The sequence below is a fragment of the Danio rerio genome, chromosome 9 (genome assembly GCF_052040795.2).
Source record: "Danio rerio strain M-AB ecotype USA chromosome 9, GRCz13ab, whole genome shotgun sequence".
NCBI lineage: Eukaryota > Metazoa > Chordata > Actinopteri > Cypriniformes > Danionidae > Danio > Danio rerio.
In genome coordinates this window covers 29,295,716-29,313,555 of record NC_141029.1, presented here as the reverse complement: position 1 = coordinate 29,313,555, position 17,840 = coordinate 29,295,716, and the positions used below count along the sequence as shown (strand labels likewise).

The 17,840-nt window shown below is 35.9% G+C and overlaps 1 protein-coding gene and 1 non-coding gene across 26 annotated transcripts in view; one reads left to right on the top strand and one right to left on the bottom strand.

Annotated features, from left to right (window-relative positions):
* The window catches only part of si:dkey-193n17.9, a 53,065-nt gene that overhangs the window by 20,395 nt on the left and 14,830 nt on the right, over positions 1-17,840 (bottom strand). For 2 of the 7 annotated variants that reach the window (XR_015499588.1, XR_015499594.1), the window contains exons 4-5: positions 9,354-9,856; positions 5,304-5,378 (exon numbers count right to left, since the gene is read on the bottom strand). The exons of 2 other annotated variants lie outside the window; for them this stretch is intronic. This is a non-coding gene — a transcript (si:dkey-193n17.9). Of the gene's footprint in view, positions 1-1,491; positions 5,379-7,843; positions 9,857-17,840 lie in introns of those variants that run through there. 3 more of the 7 variants (XR_015499587.1, XR_015499591.1, XR_015499592.1) reach the window with 2 other exon arrangements.
* stxbp5l (syntaxin binding protein 5L) overlaps positions 1-17,840 on the top strand; it is a 231,424-nt gene that overhangs the window by 201,010 nt on the left and 12,574 nt on the right. For 7 of the 19 annotated variants that reach the window (XM_087266923.1, XM_087266921.1, XM_087266916.1 and 4 more), the window contains 4 exons: positions 1,905-2,087; positions 9,408-9,506; positions 13,734-13,973; positions 16,001-16,364. In XM_087266923.1, coding sequence (XP_087123049.1) covers positions 1,905-2,087; positions 9,408-9,506; positions 13,734-13,973; positions 16,001-16,364 — 886 coding nt within the window. 19 annotated transcript variants of the gene reach the window in all.

Sequence of the window (17,840 nt, the reverse complement as noted above, 5' to 3'; positions counted from 1 at the left end):
AACAAGCCCCAGGCAGGTATGAAAAAGTAACTAAGAAGTAACTCAAATGTAACATAACATTTTAATTTCCATAAAAAGTAACTATGTAACACAACTAGTTACTTTTTTGGAGTAACTCAATATTGTGATGCATTACTTTCAAAAGTAACTTTCCCCAATGCTAACAATAAAAAATAGATGGTAAAAAATAGAATGGTTCACATCCAACTTTTAGCATTGACCCAGTGAAAAATAGATCATTTATCTCAAACAATCTTCATGAGAGCAATTTTTTATAGCCTGGTACAAAGCATATTTGTCTTGTTGAAGAAGGTCAATTAATTTAAATTCTCTTATTTTCTAAACAAGAAGATATAGATTCAATCACAACAAAAGTTCCCATAAAATGTTCATTCACCCAAATAAAAAAATAGGGTAAGGGTTTACATCTAAATTTGATCACTTGAGCCAATGAAAAATAAAAATTTGTTTAAAAATGTTTAAAGCCCGTAAATGTAAAAGCATATTGATAATGCGCATGCACTGACATGTGTGAGTAACCTTTAAATTTTACATTTGTCAAAACAAATATTTCTTAGTTTAGCTCATAATCAAAAACATTCGTATTTAACAATGTTTTAAACTTAAAATATATCACTTGAAAAATTAACCAAATAATAATAAACTGAAATGAAAGATACATTTTTAATTGTTAGTACTGCTTTAATTTTCTCACAAACCCAAAATTCAATGCTATTGAAAAGAAAAAAAGTGTAGTCTTACAGATGGTGTTCTGAATAGTGCTTTGTTTTACCGTGAGTCAGTGTCAAAGTTATAGTTGCCAAGTCTACAGTGCAGTATCTATACAACTGACTGAGTAGAGATCCCACTGATATGACATGACAGCAAAAAGTCTAGATTTCTATGGCTGTGTTGGCATAAAATTGATTGATAGATATAAAATGAAGGAAGGAAGAGAACATACACAGCTAGAATGTCAAAATAGTCAAGAGTCAGTCAAAATCTCACGAGTACTGTGGTATAAATAAACAAGAGATGTCTCCATCTGAGGGGTTCTGGCTATAGGATACAGTATCTCATGAGGTATAGATGCTAGTAAGACATTGATCTGGGTGTATTGCTGAAAAATGTGCTGTTTTCGATGCAGGGAGTTTGGATCTAGGTCTGTTCCTGCATACTCATGCAGACCTCCCTCAACTTTCTGCATAAACAGACTGCAGATGGAAGCTTCTGTTTTTCTCTAAAAATCACCTCCACCTTCATCCTTTCAAGTGTTTGATCTGAGAAGGGATGAGAAAGCCTCTCTGAATGCTTAATTTCTTGAATAACTGCCATTACCTGCAACTATTTTTTCCCTTTCCTTTCCTTTCCTTTCCTTTCCTTTTCTTTTCTTTCCTTTCTTTTCCTTTCATTTCATTTAATTTCCTTTCATTTCTTTTACTTTCCTTTATTTTCCGTTCCTTTCATTTCCTTCTTAATTCTTAACTTTTTGTACACTACATTTTCCTTTTACATAATAATTCCCTCTTTGCCTTTACCTTCACCCCATTATTTCCATTTCTTTTGCTATTTCCGTTTACCCTTTCTTTACTCGTTTTTTTAGAATTAATTTCCTCCTTTTCTTTACTTTTCCTTTTCCAATTTCTCGTCCTTCCATTTCCACTGCTTCCTCCGACCATCCCTCCCTTCTTTATCTTTCTTTTCAATTTCTTCTTTTCATATCAAAATAATTTTGGGCTGATTACAGCTGCTTTTCTGTGACCGCATCCTCTCACTATTCTCTCTCCCTCCTCTACGGCTGCATAGTTTTCATCCCACTGCCCTCTTTACTATTCTCTTACACACACTCTTTCTTTTTCTAATCTCGTTTGAGTTTCTTGCTAATGCTATGCCCGTTGTTACAGATCATGTGAATGGACATTGCACTAGCCCCACCTCCCAGCCCTGTCCGTCTGGGAGGGCCAGAGTCCCGGGGGGCCCTGAAGGGCCACGCCTCGCCCGCAGAGGGCCCGGCCGACCGCCCTTCCGCAAGGCCCAGTCCGCCGCATGCATGGAGGTCTCTTTGCCTGTGTCCTCCCTCACCGAAGGTGTGTGCTTGTTCTCCAGCTCCTTTATCCCTTTAATCCATTTACCCTTTACTCCCATATTCCTTCACTGCCCCTTACCCATACTGCATGCTTAACACTCATCAAGGGATACAAGGAGAAGGGTATGGGGTTTTACTGCTGTGTTTTTTGACGCTCTGATTTCACTGCCTGGTTATAGTTTTTATTCCACTTTGTTGGAAAGACTGGTGATTATTAAAGGAAGCTTACCCCTTTTCCACTGAGCTGGTGCTCAACCAGATTTGCAAACCTCTCTTAGCAACATCCTAAGCCCTATCAAAGAGCTGCAAAATGCAAAAAAATATATATTATTTACAAGTCTTAAAGAGAAATCAGAGTATCCTCAGGAATGCTACCCTTATCGCATGTTCAAAACCCATATGGGATTCTCCTGGGAAAATTTTTTGTACATATTATGCAAAATCATTGACTCTTTGTGCCCATTCACTCTCATTAGCCCCTTTCACACATACAGACCTTTCCGGAAAATTACCGGCAATTTTCCAGAAAGGGATCATGTGTGAACAGGCCATTTTTGAATTTACCGGTAAAGTCATTCCAGAAATTTTCCAGATATTTACCGGTATCACTGTGTAAAAGGGGTTATTGTTTTTTTCATATAATGTAAGTTAATGGTAATTTTACCTAACATGTCTTGTTATGTTTTAGGGAAAGGAGAAATTCAGAGAGGTTTGAAACGTCTATTTATTTGGAAAGCAGACCAGGTTGAGCTTGTTGGTGCAAAAGGGGTAATAAAGTATATTATGCTTCAGTTAAAATTCTGCACTTTTGCTGAAAATTTGATGAAATGTTTTTGTGATCTCATAATTGGTTTGTGCGGTGCATTTTAAATGTAAATCCCATTTATCCAGATTGAAATTGCTATTGAATGGGAATAGGATAAATGCTGATGAAATGGGCTTATTATTTTATTAACCAGCCTTTTAAAAGTCATTTAAAAAGTAAAACAAAAAGAATAAGAAGAAAAGAAAAGGCACAAACCTTTCAAAGTGTGACTCACAAAAATGACTCCGCTTTTTAAGCTTTGGGGATCCTCTGTCCCTTTTATGTTTGAGACCGTATTTGTGCTTCAAACATGGAGGCTGAGGCAGACACCGCTGTGAGCCTAATTATACTTTTTGTTTTTAATGCTTTTAATTACCACCTCTGCACACAGTCATTCGACAGGTGGGTTGGAGATGTGAATTAAAAAATTAATGTAGGCAGTCTCTGTGCAAGCTAGGGTTCGAGTTTACACAACGATCGTGGTTGTGGGTTTCTTTCTCTTCAGCCTTTTTTCTTAGTTTCAAAAAGAATGCTACAATTCAGCCAAATCTACTATGTTGCTACAAAACACATACATGGAGTTTTAATGCTTTGAACATACTACTATTATGGCTAAATAGGTGTGTGTGTGAAAGTGTGTGTTATAATAATATTCCCTGATTTATCATATCAAAACAAATAATCAGCACAAAAAGTTGAGGACATTGAATGACTAATTAAACACCCCTTAAAAGGGATAATTTACCAAAAAAAAAAAAAAAAATGAACGTTCAGTCAATCTTTTTGGGTGGACCCTCCTTTTAACTGGTAACATGAGCTTACACACAGACAAACCTTCATGTCATGTCAATTATTTGTCCTTGTCAGTCATATATGTCCCTATAGCAGATGTCTTGTCCATATTAGCGTGATCTGTACAGTGAAACGCTTCACTTAGATCATGTGCTTGCTAGGCACCAACTTCCTGTCAGTCACTAATCCAAACGCAGCGATAGGCAGAAACTCCTCCTGTGCCGTCATCTGTGTCCATAATCCTGTTTTTGTGAAGGTTGCCAACCAGGACGACCAGTCCAAGTTGAACAGCAGCATATGAATAGTGTCACAAGGATCATGAGGTCATCTCAAGGACTGGATATTTCCCAGAATTGTGTGTTGTGCACTTAAATTGCATTTCTAACCAAACATTCATTTTTCTGTAATCAAATACAGATTAATTGTTCAAATTTAGTCAAAACGGTTCTCTACCTTGACATTCTGACAGTTTTGCAAGCTCTGAAACTTCCTAGATGCAGCTTGATGATTTTTTAATTGAATAATGTCATGATATTGAAATGTATTCATGCCATTGTAGACTCGTAACATTATTTTTCCTCTCCACTTGGAAAAGTGTTATTGTCCATTAGAGGACTGCCTAGCGCTTCTTTGGTCTCAATGCGTGGCGTGCGTCCCTATCAGTGCAGTAACAGGCATGCGGTGCCGCAGTGGGGTCGCTGGGATAATTAAAGGTCAATTAGCATCGAGGAGAGCCAGGCCGTCGCTAATGAGACATGCTACAGGAAGAGAGAGCTGCGGGAAGCTGGGATACGTAGTTTCATATAAACTGCCATTTAGGGTGGAAAGACACACACACTTGACGTAAACAAATTGCTGGAGAAGATGGAAAGTTGTAGAAATGTATCACAAGTCAGTGAATAAGTGGTAGCGGATGGGACTTTCAATGCACTGGGAGTGACTCCAGTGAGCCCTTGACAACCCATTATGCCATCGAAATTTATTGAGTCACTTCTCATTTACCAAAAAGATTCATGCGCTGATTCATTTTTAAGGGCTCTTTCTGTACAAAATCATAGAGGAAGTGCTGAGCGAATAAGAATCTTTTGGTGTAAATTTGGTCATTCAGCCCCACACTTGATTTGATTTGAAACAAGAATGATTAGTTCGCTCAAAAGATTTGTTTAAAACACTGATTCTTTTATAACTTGTACAATTTTATGTTAATAAATAAAGGGACTACAGAGGGATAGACTAGTCTTTACAAAGCAAGCATTTTTTTGTTTGTTTTTAAAAGATGTCTAATAGACAATTAAACGTAGACAGCTTGGCTAAAACAAGGCTAAATTTAGGCTGTCAATGAAAATCTAATAGATGAAAAAAGAAGATAGAATAGGCCAGAACTAGATTAGTAGTCAAATAAACAAAAATGAGTGACTACACTTATAAAGTCTGTCTAATCTGTCTATTTGATGGATATTTGATTTTCACTGACAGCCCAAAATTAGCCTTGATTTAGCCAAGCTGTTTATGTTTAGATCTCTATTAGACTTCTATTAAACACAAAATTGTTTGCTGGGTGTAGTTGTACATGTTTGTGGTGTAACGGTACAAAAAATTAAGGTAAAGTGCAGTACATACCTTGATTCTGAAGTCAAGATTAGTGTGAAAACTAAATAGTATATATATTTTTCTCCCAAACTGGTTTACTTAAACCTACAGACTATAAAAAAAGAAGAAAAAATATATACATAGCTCAGCTAATGCTGTAAACCATACAAGAAAGTCTATAACTAACACATTATAATGTCATTGTTTGCAAGCCATTTCATTACTGTGTTTCCAAAAGTGTCCCAAAAACACTGACTAAGCACACGATTTTACATGGTGTCACACCATGTTACTGTATTTTATATTTATTTAGGAGTTTTTGTCTACTGAAAGTTCATCAGCTAAAAATATGTATACATAAACAACAGTGTTTACTTTTTAGTTACTAATATGTACACTTACAATACCAATATGTACCTTAATAGTGCCAATATGGTCATTTTAGGTAAATTTTTAAAAAGGCATAACTTTGCAAAAAATGATTTTTTTTTATGTTTTGTCATTTCTAATCCAAATATCTAAAAATGCTTGTAAAGCAAGAAGAATTTTAGTCTAGTTTTAAGAAATTATATGCCAAAATTAAGTGAGATTTCCCTTAAAACAAGCTAAATATTCTGCCAATGGGGTAAGCAAATTAATTTTATGTCAAAAAACAAGATTATTTTGCATAATTGACAGATTATTTTGCTTGTTTTAAGGGAAAACTCACTTAATTTTGGCATTTTATTTCTGAAAACAAGACAATATGTTTTGCTTGCCTAGAAAATGCTTCTTGATATAAACTTTTTTTTTTTAGATATTTGGACTTGAAACAAGGCAAAGAATCTAAGTAAGAAAAGCATTTTTTGCAGTGTACCACAGTGACAGGTTTGGTATACCATTGAACACATGGCACTTCTGTCAGAAATTAAATATCCTGGCACTCTAACAAAGGTCTTTAGGGATATGTAGCATATACAGTTGAAGTCAGAATTATTATTATTATTTTTTTTTCTTTTGGAGAGGACTTATTTGTTTTATTTCTGCTAGGATAAAAGCAGTTTACATTTTTTTAAACGCTATTTTAAGGTAAAAATTATTAGCCCCTTTAAGCTTATTTTTTTTTTCGATAGTCTACAGAACAAACTATCGTTATAAAATAACTTGCCTAATTACCCTAACCTGCCTTGTTAATCTACTGTAATAAACCTAGTTATCATTGTCTGTCATCGTGGCAAAGATAAAATAAATCATTTATTACAAATGAGTTATTAAAACTATCATGTTTAGAAATGTGTTGAAAAAATCTTCTCTCCGTTAAACAGAAATTAGGGAAAAAAGTAAAAAGGGGGGCTAATAATTCAGAGGGGCTAAAAATTCTGACTTCAACTGGATATGTACATAAACAAAACCACAGAAGACAGAATAGACAATCACAGAGGAATCCGACAGACAGAATATACTAATTTCCACAGAAACGTTTGCCTGTTCCACAGAGAGAGGACGCTGGTGGTGTTTCTAATAACAGGTGTGTCATTCGGCTCTCCCGCGGTGATTGACAGTCAGTGACCTCAACCAAAGAGTCCCAGAGAGAGAGAACGAGCGAGCAGATCTGTTCTCTCACCCTTTTCTATCATGAAATATTCACACTAACAGGCTAACAGGATGGATACGACTAATTATGTTCACAGTCCCCGCAGATACAGGTGCCGTCAGTAGAAAAGGTCAATTCGTGTGTCTTCCCACAAACCGAGATGTGATATTGTGTGTAGCCATTCGCACTGTGTGAGATTGTGTGATTGGATGTGTGGCTTTGTGTTCAGTCTGCGTTGTGTTAGATTGTTTAGGTAATGAATGCGGTGTGTCCAGTGTCTTAGTCTGTGTTAAAGGGAAAGTTCACCCAATTACAGTTTGTATGTCATCAGTTGCTCACCCTCAATGTTGTCCCAAGACCTTGTAGCTTCTGTGGACCATAAACAGAAATGCTTTGAAGAATGTTCATGTTCATGTTTTTTTTGAAATAGCACACACAGTGAAGAGGAATGTTAAAAATGACCACAAAATGTGACATCAGTTCTGAAGCATTAGAAAACATTATGCTATAATGCTACAGAAAGTGATTCATTTATTGTTTTTGTGACCACAAATGCGCAGCATCTCTATTATTCTTTACTTGATAGGTATGTAAGCCAGTTTGAAATGGGATCCACTCAAATCCCAAAGTGTGAAATCAAGTGGCTCCCTAAACTTTCAAGTCTGCATCTTTCTTCTGTCTTTATAACAGAGGCCAGCTGAGTTAATGTTGGACTGGATGAGTTACATTTTAGAATTATTTACAGTACGACTTGTATTAAGAGGGTCACAGATCACATAAAATTAAGCCAGGTACACTGCTATTTTCAATCATTTTATTTTTTTATCTGTCCCTTTTTTTCCCCATGTTTGACCACTTTTTTTCTTGTAATGGGTTAGTCTATGGCCAATCATATGTATAAGGATGGGTAACTGAATTTTTGAAATCTTTTACCTTTAAACCAAATGTAGAGGACAAGATGCATAAACCTTGTTGGCTAGCTATCATGACATATCACACTTGGTCAGTAATCAATCAAGCTACTTTTTTGTGGCTGTTTTTGGATTAACAATATCAGTGTGTTAATGCCAGCGGTTAACATGAGTTCTTACTAATAAGCCCGTTCGTCTGAATGGTGTTTGATTATAATTACAATTACATCCAAAGATGCTTCTCCTTCAATCACTTTTGTGAATGTTGCTTTAGCCAGAAAGAGTTGATGTCATCAGGTGGTATCCAGTGATCATTGGGTGTTTCAACCCTAAACCGCAACACCGTCAACATTGATGGGTCAGCAGTGATGGCCAAATCACTGCCTATTAACTCCCCCTGGCTTCCAGCTAAGCTCCTCTCTCCTGCTCCATATCCAGCAAGAAACTCTCTCTGCTGCCTCCCCCATCCTGTGAACAGTTATCTTTTTCTCTCTCTCCCCCCATCATCCCAAGTGTAGTCTGAGAACATTCAGAAACAGTCATTGGAGAATGACTGAACAAAAGTTACTAGATTATACAGATGTCTCATGACAAAAGAATAAAAAATAAATAAATCAGACAAGAAGACAAAGTAGAGCAGTTTGTTAACCATTTATGAGTTTCCCATAATCTCTATTTGGCTTGTATTTAAGAGTTCATACCTAGATATTGTTTGCTAAAAATAGCAGGTTTGACATGCTGTCCGGGGAGAGAACCTTGAGCTCGCAAATAATTAAGCCCAGGGCTCCCGCCTGGTCAATTAACATTTAATAGGGTTCGAGATCAGTTCCCCCTGGTAAAAGAGGAGATGGGGTGGAAGGGGGATTCATCCAAAATGTATAAAGCAGTAGGGTGACATCTGTCTATTTATAGGCTTGGATTAATCTGATTGGATTATTACTGATTATGGATGAGGGACAAGCCACAATCAATCATATCACCTGCTCTTCTCGGTACTCGATATTAGTTTGTAAAACTTCACTTAGCATGATTTTAGGAATAAAAATAAGGTTGATGCAAGCATGTGTGGGGGAATTCGATAATTAAAAGTGTAACATTTGAATTATTTTTTATTTAATTCTGTTAATATGGATGGAATTTTGCAGAACAACATTCAAAACCCCAGGACAGGAAATATCTAATCATTCCATCACTAATACAAGTATTCTGAATCCTGTCATAAAGGTTTAGAACAATATGGAGGTGAGTAAACAATGACATAATATTCATATTTTGAGTGAACTGTCCCTTTAATTACTGTCTTCACAAATTCACACATACACAGCTTTAAGTAACCTAACCTTGACTCAATCCCCACAGCCAAGAAAGGATTTCATTGTGCTGACATTTGTATATACAGAGGCATTGTGGGCAGGTTTTCGGGAAAAATTGTAAATCGATCTGTCTTCTTTCTTTCTTGAATATTGGTTTATCTGTTATCTCTTTCTCTCTGTCTCTGTCACTCTCTGAATGCTGTGATGTTCTGGTCGTGTTTATGTGTTTTGGTCTCTGTCTTACATGTGTGTCTATTGATGTGTCGTGTATCGTTGTATTTACCTGTGTGTGATTGTGGCCGTTGGCGTGTCGTGCGTTTGTGCGTTCGATGGCTAGGTTATCCGTCCAGACGGGCCATGCTGCAGCAGTTACACGGAGTCAGTATGTACTCTCACGATGAGCATCACATCACCAACTACTCCTGGAGCGAGAGAGGTAAGGAGGGGCTTTTTGAGGGTCACTAGGACCTCTCACCCTGTAGCGTCTCGTCTCGCTCCGTCCCGTTCTGTGGCTCATTTGCTTGGTCAGAATCCTGTTCAACGAGTCTCCACTTTGCTTTTCATCTTCAGGTTGGAACTTACTGTAGCTGTTAGCAGCTGAGCATTATAATGATGTCTGCTTTGTGTTTCACACCAGCCTCTGTTAAATGATCTGCAATGTTGTCGCCTTGTAGTCTTCTGTCCATCCCACGCACTGTGACATCTCCAAGACACAGATTAAATCTAGTCCTGGACTCCGTGTGTCAAACATCAAACCGTGCTGTTCAGTCCAAGGCGAGGCTTAACCTGTATCAGGGAAACAGTTTCTGTATGTGATTGTCTGAGGGCGTCTTATTATTCTGCAGATGTATGAGTATTATCAGTCTTTTATGTTGTCTTCAGTGTAGAGGTGAATATTGTGAGGTCGCTCTTAAAGCAAATGACTTTTTGTGATGCTAGTAATTTAAAATAAGAAATCATTTTAGGGTGTGTTCACACTTATGGTTTGGTTCTTTTTGTTTGGGTCGAAATTAAAGCAGTTTAAGGCCAGTTCATAAGGCCAAGATAATGGAAAACATTTAGAATTTTAAAAATCGTTCTGAATGTAACACGTTCAGACCAACTCTAAAACCATAAAGCTGTAGAGATATGATATAGATGGAATCACCTTCTAATAAACACATTTAATAATGGATGAAGCACTGACAGCCAGTCAGAATTTATTGAAATAAAAAAAGGGCTTCTGCAATTTAAAGCTACAGACAATAACATTACGGAGAAGTACCGGTTGACTTTTTTTTGCTGCCTCCTCGGAAAATGCTTGGAAAAAAATCTTTGTGTTGTTTTTATCCTACTATACTGACTGTAGTAAAAGATCCACACAATAATGTGAATTACTGTAAATTTATGCACAAATCAGGAATATTGCATTAAGCAGCGTTTCTATCCAACAAGTCAAAGAAAACAAAATTGTCACTTCCCGATTAACTGCTGCCAAATATCAACAGCAAAAACAGAAATTACTGCGGTAAAAGAAGCTGTGTGAATCTTTTCCTTATTTAATAAATAACTTGCACCTTAGAAGACAAAACCGTCAGTTATGCACATAAAAAAAATTCTAAATTTATACGCATTTTGTCATTTACATCAATCGATTTTTTATGCGCAAATCCAAAATGTACATAAAAATAGGTGGATGAAAACGTAGCGACTGATTGCTTATTTCACTGTTTGATAAGATATATTACATGAGCTGGATTCACTGGTCAGGTGTGCTAGACAGGGCTGCATTTCCAAAAACCATCATTAGCCTACTAAGGTCACAATTCCATTGTTACAAACATAGTTTGTTGATTTGCCATTTCCCAAATCCATCGCTCAAATGAACATTCGCAATCTGCATCGCAAACTTGTGCACCTCTGGAGCTATAGTTAGAAACATAGTTCCTGGCTGTGTTCTATTCCCAGTTATCCTCCCTATGCCCTATTTGTTTAAAACATTCTAACATTTAAACTTGGAATGATTAAATATAAAAAAGCATTAAAGTCATCTCTCTTATGTGTAATTTGCCTTCAAAGTATTTTTACATTTTAGTTTTAGAGATCTTCATGTTTACAATTGTGCTCCCTTCACAGTGTGCTATGAAAACATTGATGTCATTTTGAACACAGCCTTGGCTCATGGCAAAAGCTACAGTATAGGTGAACTATTATTTAAAAGCGGAATTTATGTTACGTCTTCAAAGCTTGTGAAAAAAAAACATAGCAAACGTTAATAGTTTTAATCTATAGTAGGTTATTTATTAAGTATATGTACTGTATATGACATGGGCCTATTGGTTAGAGCATTTCTGCTGTGGTTTGAGTGTGTCAAATTGTAAAAGTAGACTTTTCAAAAAATAAAAAAATAAATAAACATTATCCTATTTAATAATAATAATACTCGTCATCATCATCATTAATATTATTATTAAATTAGGATTTTTTTCTTTTCTAATAAATATTACATTTCATTTTCTAATAAACAGCCTCATTATTTATTTTTTAAGATTTATATATGAGATTAAAATATGTGTTGGCTTTTGTAAGTAATATGTTTTAGAATAGAATATGGAATATTCTCAATAATATTTGTAAAGGAAACATCGGCCCAATATCTGCCATTTACATATGTTTCAATTAATATGGAAAGCGAGTGCATGTTTTTAGCAAAACTAATATTGGATTTTATTTTAATTATTTAAATCATTATGGGCGTTGTACGTTATAATTAACGTGGTTCAAATGATGGATCTGCAACAGAAAAACTACGGGTTTTGGTCACTACATCATTCTTTTCCCAAATGATGCATCATACAATGATAGTCACAATTATAGTTATGGTTATGGCTATAGTTTTAGTTAGCGTCCTTTGTGTGAATGGGACTTTAGTCCTGGTGTACTTAGCTTTCATGTGGTAATTTTTAGCACTTAAGGTAAAAAGATTTATTTTTATGCTTTGATGCATTTTCTCTGAAGGAATTTACTGGAAACATTCTGCTCCCTGAATTAATATGTTTGTATGTATGTGGATTTGATAGTATTTTTTTTTCTGAGAACATGCAAAGTGTATTATATGTATGTATGATTCAGAGCAGAGAAATCTATCCAATTGTTTGTTATGCACAAATGTTCATACAATAGTTTTCACAGGTTTTCTTTTCTTTTTTTTTTGATAAAATTGACTATCAGAGTAATCACACCTGAGTATAGGAAAAACAAAACCTACCGTGTGTGAACATACCCTTGATGCATGCAGAACATACAGTTCTGTAAGACATACAGTTCTGTAAGAGAATCTATGCTCTATTAAAACTGTATTCTGTATCTTTTGTATACCAAATCATACATAATTTATATATAGCATGCATATTTTTACTATTACTACTATAAAACAAGTTTTTAAACCATTAAAGATGAGCCATAGTATTAAGTTGTAATAATGGTCTTGGATGTAAAACATAACACTACATAGTAGATTTATCTGTAACACAATAAAGGGGAACATACTGTAAGTCATTTATCTATTTAGATTACACATTTATGATATTATTTTATCATATATTATTACTGAGCTCATTTCCGTATACATTTACTCATATGTGTATTAAATGGTGTCATTTAAGGGAATGGCAGAGGGAAAGAGGTTTATTAATATTGTGTTACAGAGACCTATTGCGATATACAGTATGATAAATGTTGTCGTCATCAGTAGCAGCCACATTGTTTTTGCTGTTTATAATACAGCTTACAAACATACTCACAAATGACTTTCCTTCCCATCACATCACTTGTTCTGACATTGACAAATGTCTGTCAGCATTTCCTCGTAATAAGTTTATGTTATGTGAACAAAATAGTTTTGTTTTGCAGGATAAACAAGATCCCCAATGGAAAACATTACTCAAATTCTAATAGCATATTCTTCTCTTTTATTGTTACGCAATACATAACACATCAGTCAAGACACTGAATGTCACACAGGATGTGACAATTACAACAGCCAATCTTATAATACCGTAATACACATCATATTGCAAAAATAAATTATATATAAAAGTTTTTTTCCAATGTCATCCTTGAGTTTGAAATAGAGAAAGACAGTTTAAATAATTGAATTAAGTGTAAATCAGGCAAGTCCAGAACGTTTTTATGTCTGGGCCTGGCTGAATGATTATGCAGTGGATGTGAACCTGGAAGCAATTCAAGGTCAAAAGGACGGTAAAGAAGCCAAATGGGTTTAAAATAGTGAGTGTGCTCTGTGTGTCCTCTGTGTATGTGAGTGAAATCTGTGACATGTCTGATCATTCGAACAGGAGATTTCTAAGATGTGCTCACTCAATAGATGTGCCACCCTGTCTTCTACGTACATTATTTGTTGAATTATGAATGATCTATTTTCATATCAGTTGCTTAAGGAAAAGGTCAATCTTGATTCTGGTGGATGATTTAAACACATATGGTGTGACTCCACTTTCTCTTGATCCTCTTTTTAACAGCTTAAGGATTCTTCCCTTTTCATGTTCTTATATCTCTCTCTGTTGTTTATCCTCTACCACCTATTCATCTTTCTGTCTTTTGTCTTCCATCTTTCCTGACACTTCTCATCTCCCCCACCCTCTTTCTCTCTCTTCCCTTCTCTCAGAGAGTCGAGAAAACTCTTTCAGCCGTTCCCGGAGCTCTAGCGTTTCCAGCATAGACAGAGAGACTAAAGAGGCTGTAACAACACTGCAGTTTGCAGAGTCATATGGGCGCAAGTCTGACTCCCTGCCTACACCGTGTCTGTGGGTGGGCACGAGTCTGGGCCTGGTGCTCATCATCCCAATGTCCATCCCTACGGACGAGCAGGAACGTCAGGAAGACCCTGTTACTGTGGCCCCTACTGGTATCTTTTCATTTATTCCTTCTCTAAATTTTGAATGCACCTGAATTCAACATTTAGAAGTAAAATATACATTAATTTTCTTCTTAGAGAATATATAGTCATTAGTGGTTTTAAAGCCAGTCTTGTTGTGGGCCCTTAAGAGGTTAATTGATAGTTTAAAGCCGCTTGCTAGCTAAAAAAAAACAGCAGAAAACCTTTTAGAAAACCCACATGAGCTTCACATGCACTCACAATTTTTCAAGTGAAACTCGTGTGATCATGTTTCAACGTGTTTACACAACAATATTTAAAATGTTTCACAAGTTTCACATATTTTGCATGTACAGTAAGTGCACTTGCAAAGCCTACAGCATTATTTATCTTTTCCTGCTTCCGAGAACACCTTCATTTTCAAAATTATTACTCCTATGTTTTGGTATTTAGCAATAAACTTAAACTAAACTGTTTTTATATCTATGATCAGCAGCTGTAAATGGATAGTTTTGTGTGATTTGTCATTTACATTGTATCATGTGATTATAGTTCCCTTAATTAAACTCATTCAAGGGCATCTATGATGAAAATCAACTTTTGTAAGCTATTTGGATTGAACTGTGTGTGGGTATAGTGTGTCCACTGTCATATTGATAGTGATATAAACACAATATGTCTCTTTTTTTTAATTTATTGACAATAAAATAGGATTCAAATCCCAGTGATTTTGAGGCCCACTGCAACGTGATGTAGGATTGCGGTTTTCGCCGCCCACGGAATTGATTGACAAGTGCCATGTCTCTATAATAACATGTCTACACATGTCTACAGAACATTTTGCAAAGAAACTGCGATTAAAACATATGTTACAACTCTCTGTGGTCAGAATGTAATTCTTAACCGATATAATCACCACCGCCGCATGGTGTCAGTAAATGCGCATATGTGTGTGTACTGCAAACGGCATTTGTGTGTGACTCATCTTTTAGGAAAGGCTTGAGTAGACTGCACTACAAATACATCAAATAAATGTACTTGGTATTTTTGACTATAGTGACCTTATTTCAGATTAATCTGTGTCTGTCAGTATCACTGACGGCTGTTTATCTGACGTAACACATAAGAAGCAAGCAGACACGTACTTTGGAGCGGTGGGCGAGGGGAAGCAGTTCCTTTAGATTTAAAGCCACAGGTTGCAAAAACAGCTACAAAGCCCTCAGACAACAAAATGGGCAGATTGTAAAGTATATAATAAATAATCTGATGGGTATTTTGAGCTGAAACTTTACACTCATTCTGGAGACACCTCTTATCTTACTTCATGTAAGAGATAAAATGGGTGCCCTTTAAGCAATAGTTCACCCAAAACTGGAGTTTTGTCATTATTTACTGTCCCTTTACTTGCTCAGAACCTGTTTGAGTTTTTTTCTTCTTCTGTTGAACACAATTGACAATACTTTGAAGAAAGCTGATGACCTGTAACCATTGTATTTGTTTATGGAAATCAATGGTTACAGGACTTCAGCTTTCTTCAAAACATCTTCCTTTGTGCTCAATAAAAGAAAAAAGCTCAAACAGGATTGGAACAAGTGAATGATGAGAAAATAATGAGTAATTTTTTATTATAGGTGAACTATCGCTTAAGTACACTCTCTTGTACCTTGTTCTGATTTACACTCTCAGAAATAAATGTACACAATCTGTCACTGTGGTGGTACTGGTGCTATCTCCTCCAAAATATATACTGTATGTTTCAATCTTATTAGCCATTAATGGATGCTTTAAGGTACATGTTTGTACAGAAACAGTCTATATTGGTACCTTAGATGTATACATTAATATACCCAAAGGGTATATACAGTATTAGTTTCTAAAAAGTACAAAATTATGCTATTTGAAAAAATAACATCCCCACCAATGTGATAGCTGTTGTCCCTTTATTTCTAAGAATGGTAAAAATTAATAGAAAAAATACTTTTGGAATCAACACTGCTGAAAAAGTGGACAAGTTGCAATGTACGCTATCACTATTTTGTTTTCTCTCTCTGTCTTAGGCACAGTGTTAATGTTGAAGGGCTCTGTTCTGCGGTTTGGTTTCTTGGACTGTGGGGGTGCTCTTATCAACAGTCCCTATGAGGTTTGGCGGGACCAGCATGCACCAGATGACCCAGATCGACCCCGCAAGAGGAAACTGGTCAACTTCTCACCGTCTTCTTCTCAAGAGGCCTGTGGAGATGGTCACTTAGCGGTGGTGTGTTCGGAGAGGCAGGCCAAGGTCTTCTACATGCCCTCACAGGCCTGTCTATATGTACACAACATTACAGAGTCGTCCTTCGTGCTGCGGGCTGACGTGGTGTCAGTTTCAAACAGCGTATGTCTGGCCTGCTTCTGCGCTAATGGACACATCATGATTTTGAGGTTAGTTTTAACTGATTTTTTAAATGTAGAAAACTGGTGTAGCTGGTAGAGTTTAGGGAGGTCTCACATAGCTCTCAGAAGATCTGGAATCCATAGCAAGTCATTTATTTGACATGTAAAGCAACCATTGAGAAGTCAGTGTGTAGAAGTATTGGATGTATGCCGTAAACTATATAAACATTGGAGAACTCTGCGTCTGCTAATTATGACAGATCTAAACATGATGCTTTTCTTCCATATGTTGTGGTTTGCCATTGTGATGGCTTTGTTTTCAGGTGGACTGCTAGAGAAAGCAAAAAAGACACACATCTCATAGAAATCCTGTAGTACTCATCCAAATAGATGGCAAATTTTAAATTATGTGTTTCATATGCATCAGACATTCAGCTAAGAGTCCACAGATATGGCATATGAGGCTGAGCAAAGGGCTGATAACCAGGCTTTGGGTTCTAGTCTAGGGCTGCACAATTCTGATTGTGAATGTTTTTTATTGCTTAAAATCAAGATCACGATTTTCTCACAATTCTGTAGGTGGAAAAAAAAGGTTAATATGAGTAGGCTATTATTATTGTTATTCTCAAACATATGGTAAAACATCAATAATATCATGGTATGTGCAGGTCTACTGTTGGTTAAAATGACAAATTTTGTATAGACTTGGAATGGTGGATTGAACAGACTTTAAATATGTCCTGGTTGTTAATTCAAAGTAAAGTTATTACAACTATTCATAATCCTGAAGCTGAATTAATATGTTTGAGACATATAAAGAGTTCAGATACAAAACCTTCTAAATCCATCAGACCTCTTTTTTTTTTGTAAATGAGCATTTTCTATCAGGCTCCTCTGATTGGGTTCAGAAGTTTATTTTTAAAGATAATGAAAAGGTTACTAGCTAGTATATAAAATAACTTTTTTTTTCAAAAATGTCACAATTCTTTGATTTTTAACTAAATAGATTTTCTTTTGCGTCAAAACCAGCTAAATCAACATGTTTTTTTTTTTTTGCAAAAACCTCTAAGTCTACCTATTTGACAAGACAATTACACAACAGTGTAATTAGTTGAAGAATCACTAAAGATGCAATGAAAAATGATTTTATCAAATATAAAACACATTACACAAACCACCTAAAATTAAAAATACATAAATCTGTTAAGTGGTGTTTAACACAAAACACAAGGTAGGCGTACTGTGCAAAAAAAAGGATGTCTCTCAGACACTTTTAAAAAACTGTCAGTCACTCATTCTCACTATACTTAAGGTACTGGTCTCTTTTTTTGTCTCTTGTTTATCCTCATAGCATCCATGCTTTGTCTTTTGTGAAACCGAGTTCCTGTTTAATGTAAAGTAAATCAGACTCAAATTCAAAGTAGCATCACTGCACAAAAAACGTTATGAATGCATGCTACACTTCCAACTGTACAGTGTGTTTTCTTTATCTTATAATCCACAAAGTTTTGAGGTGAGGGATGT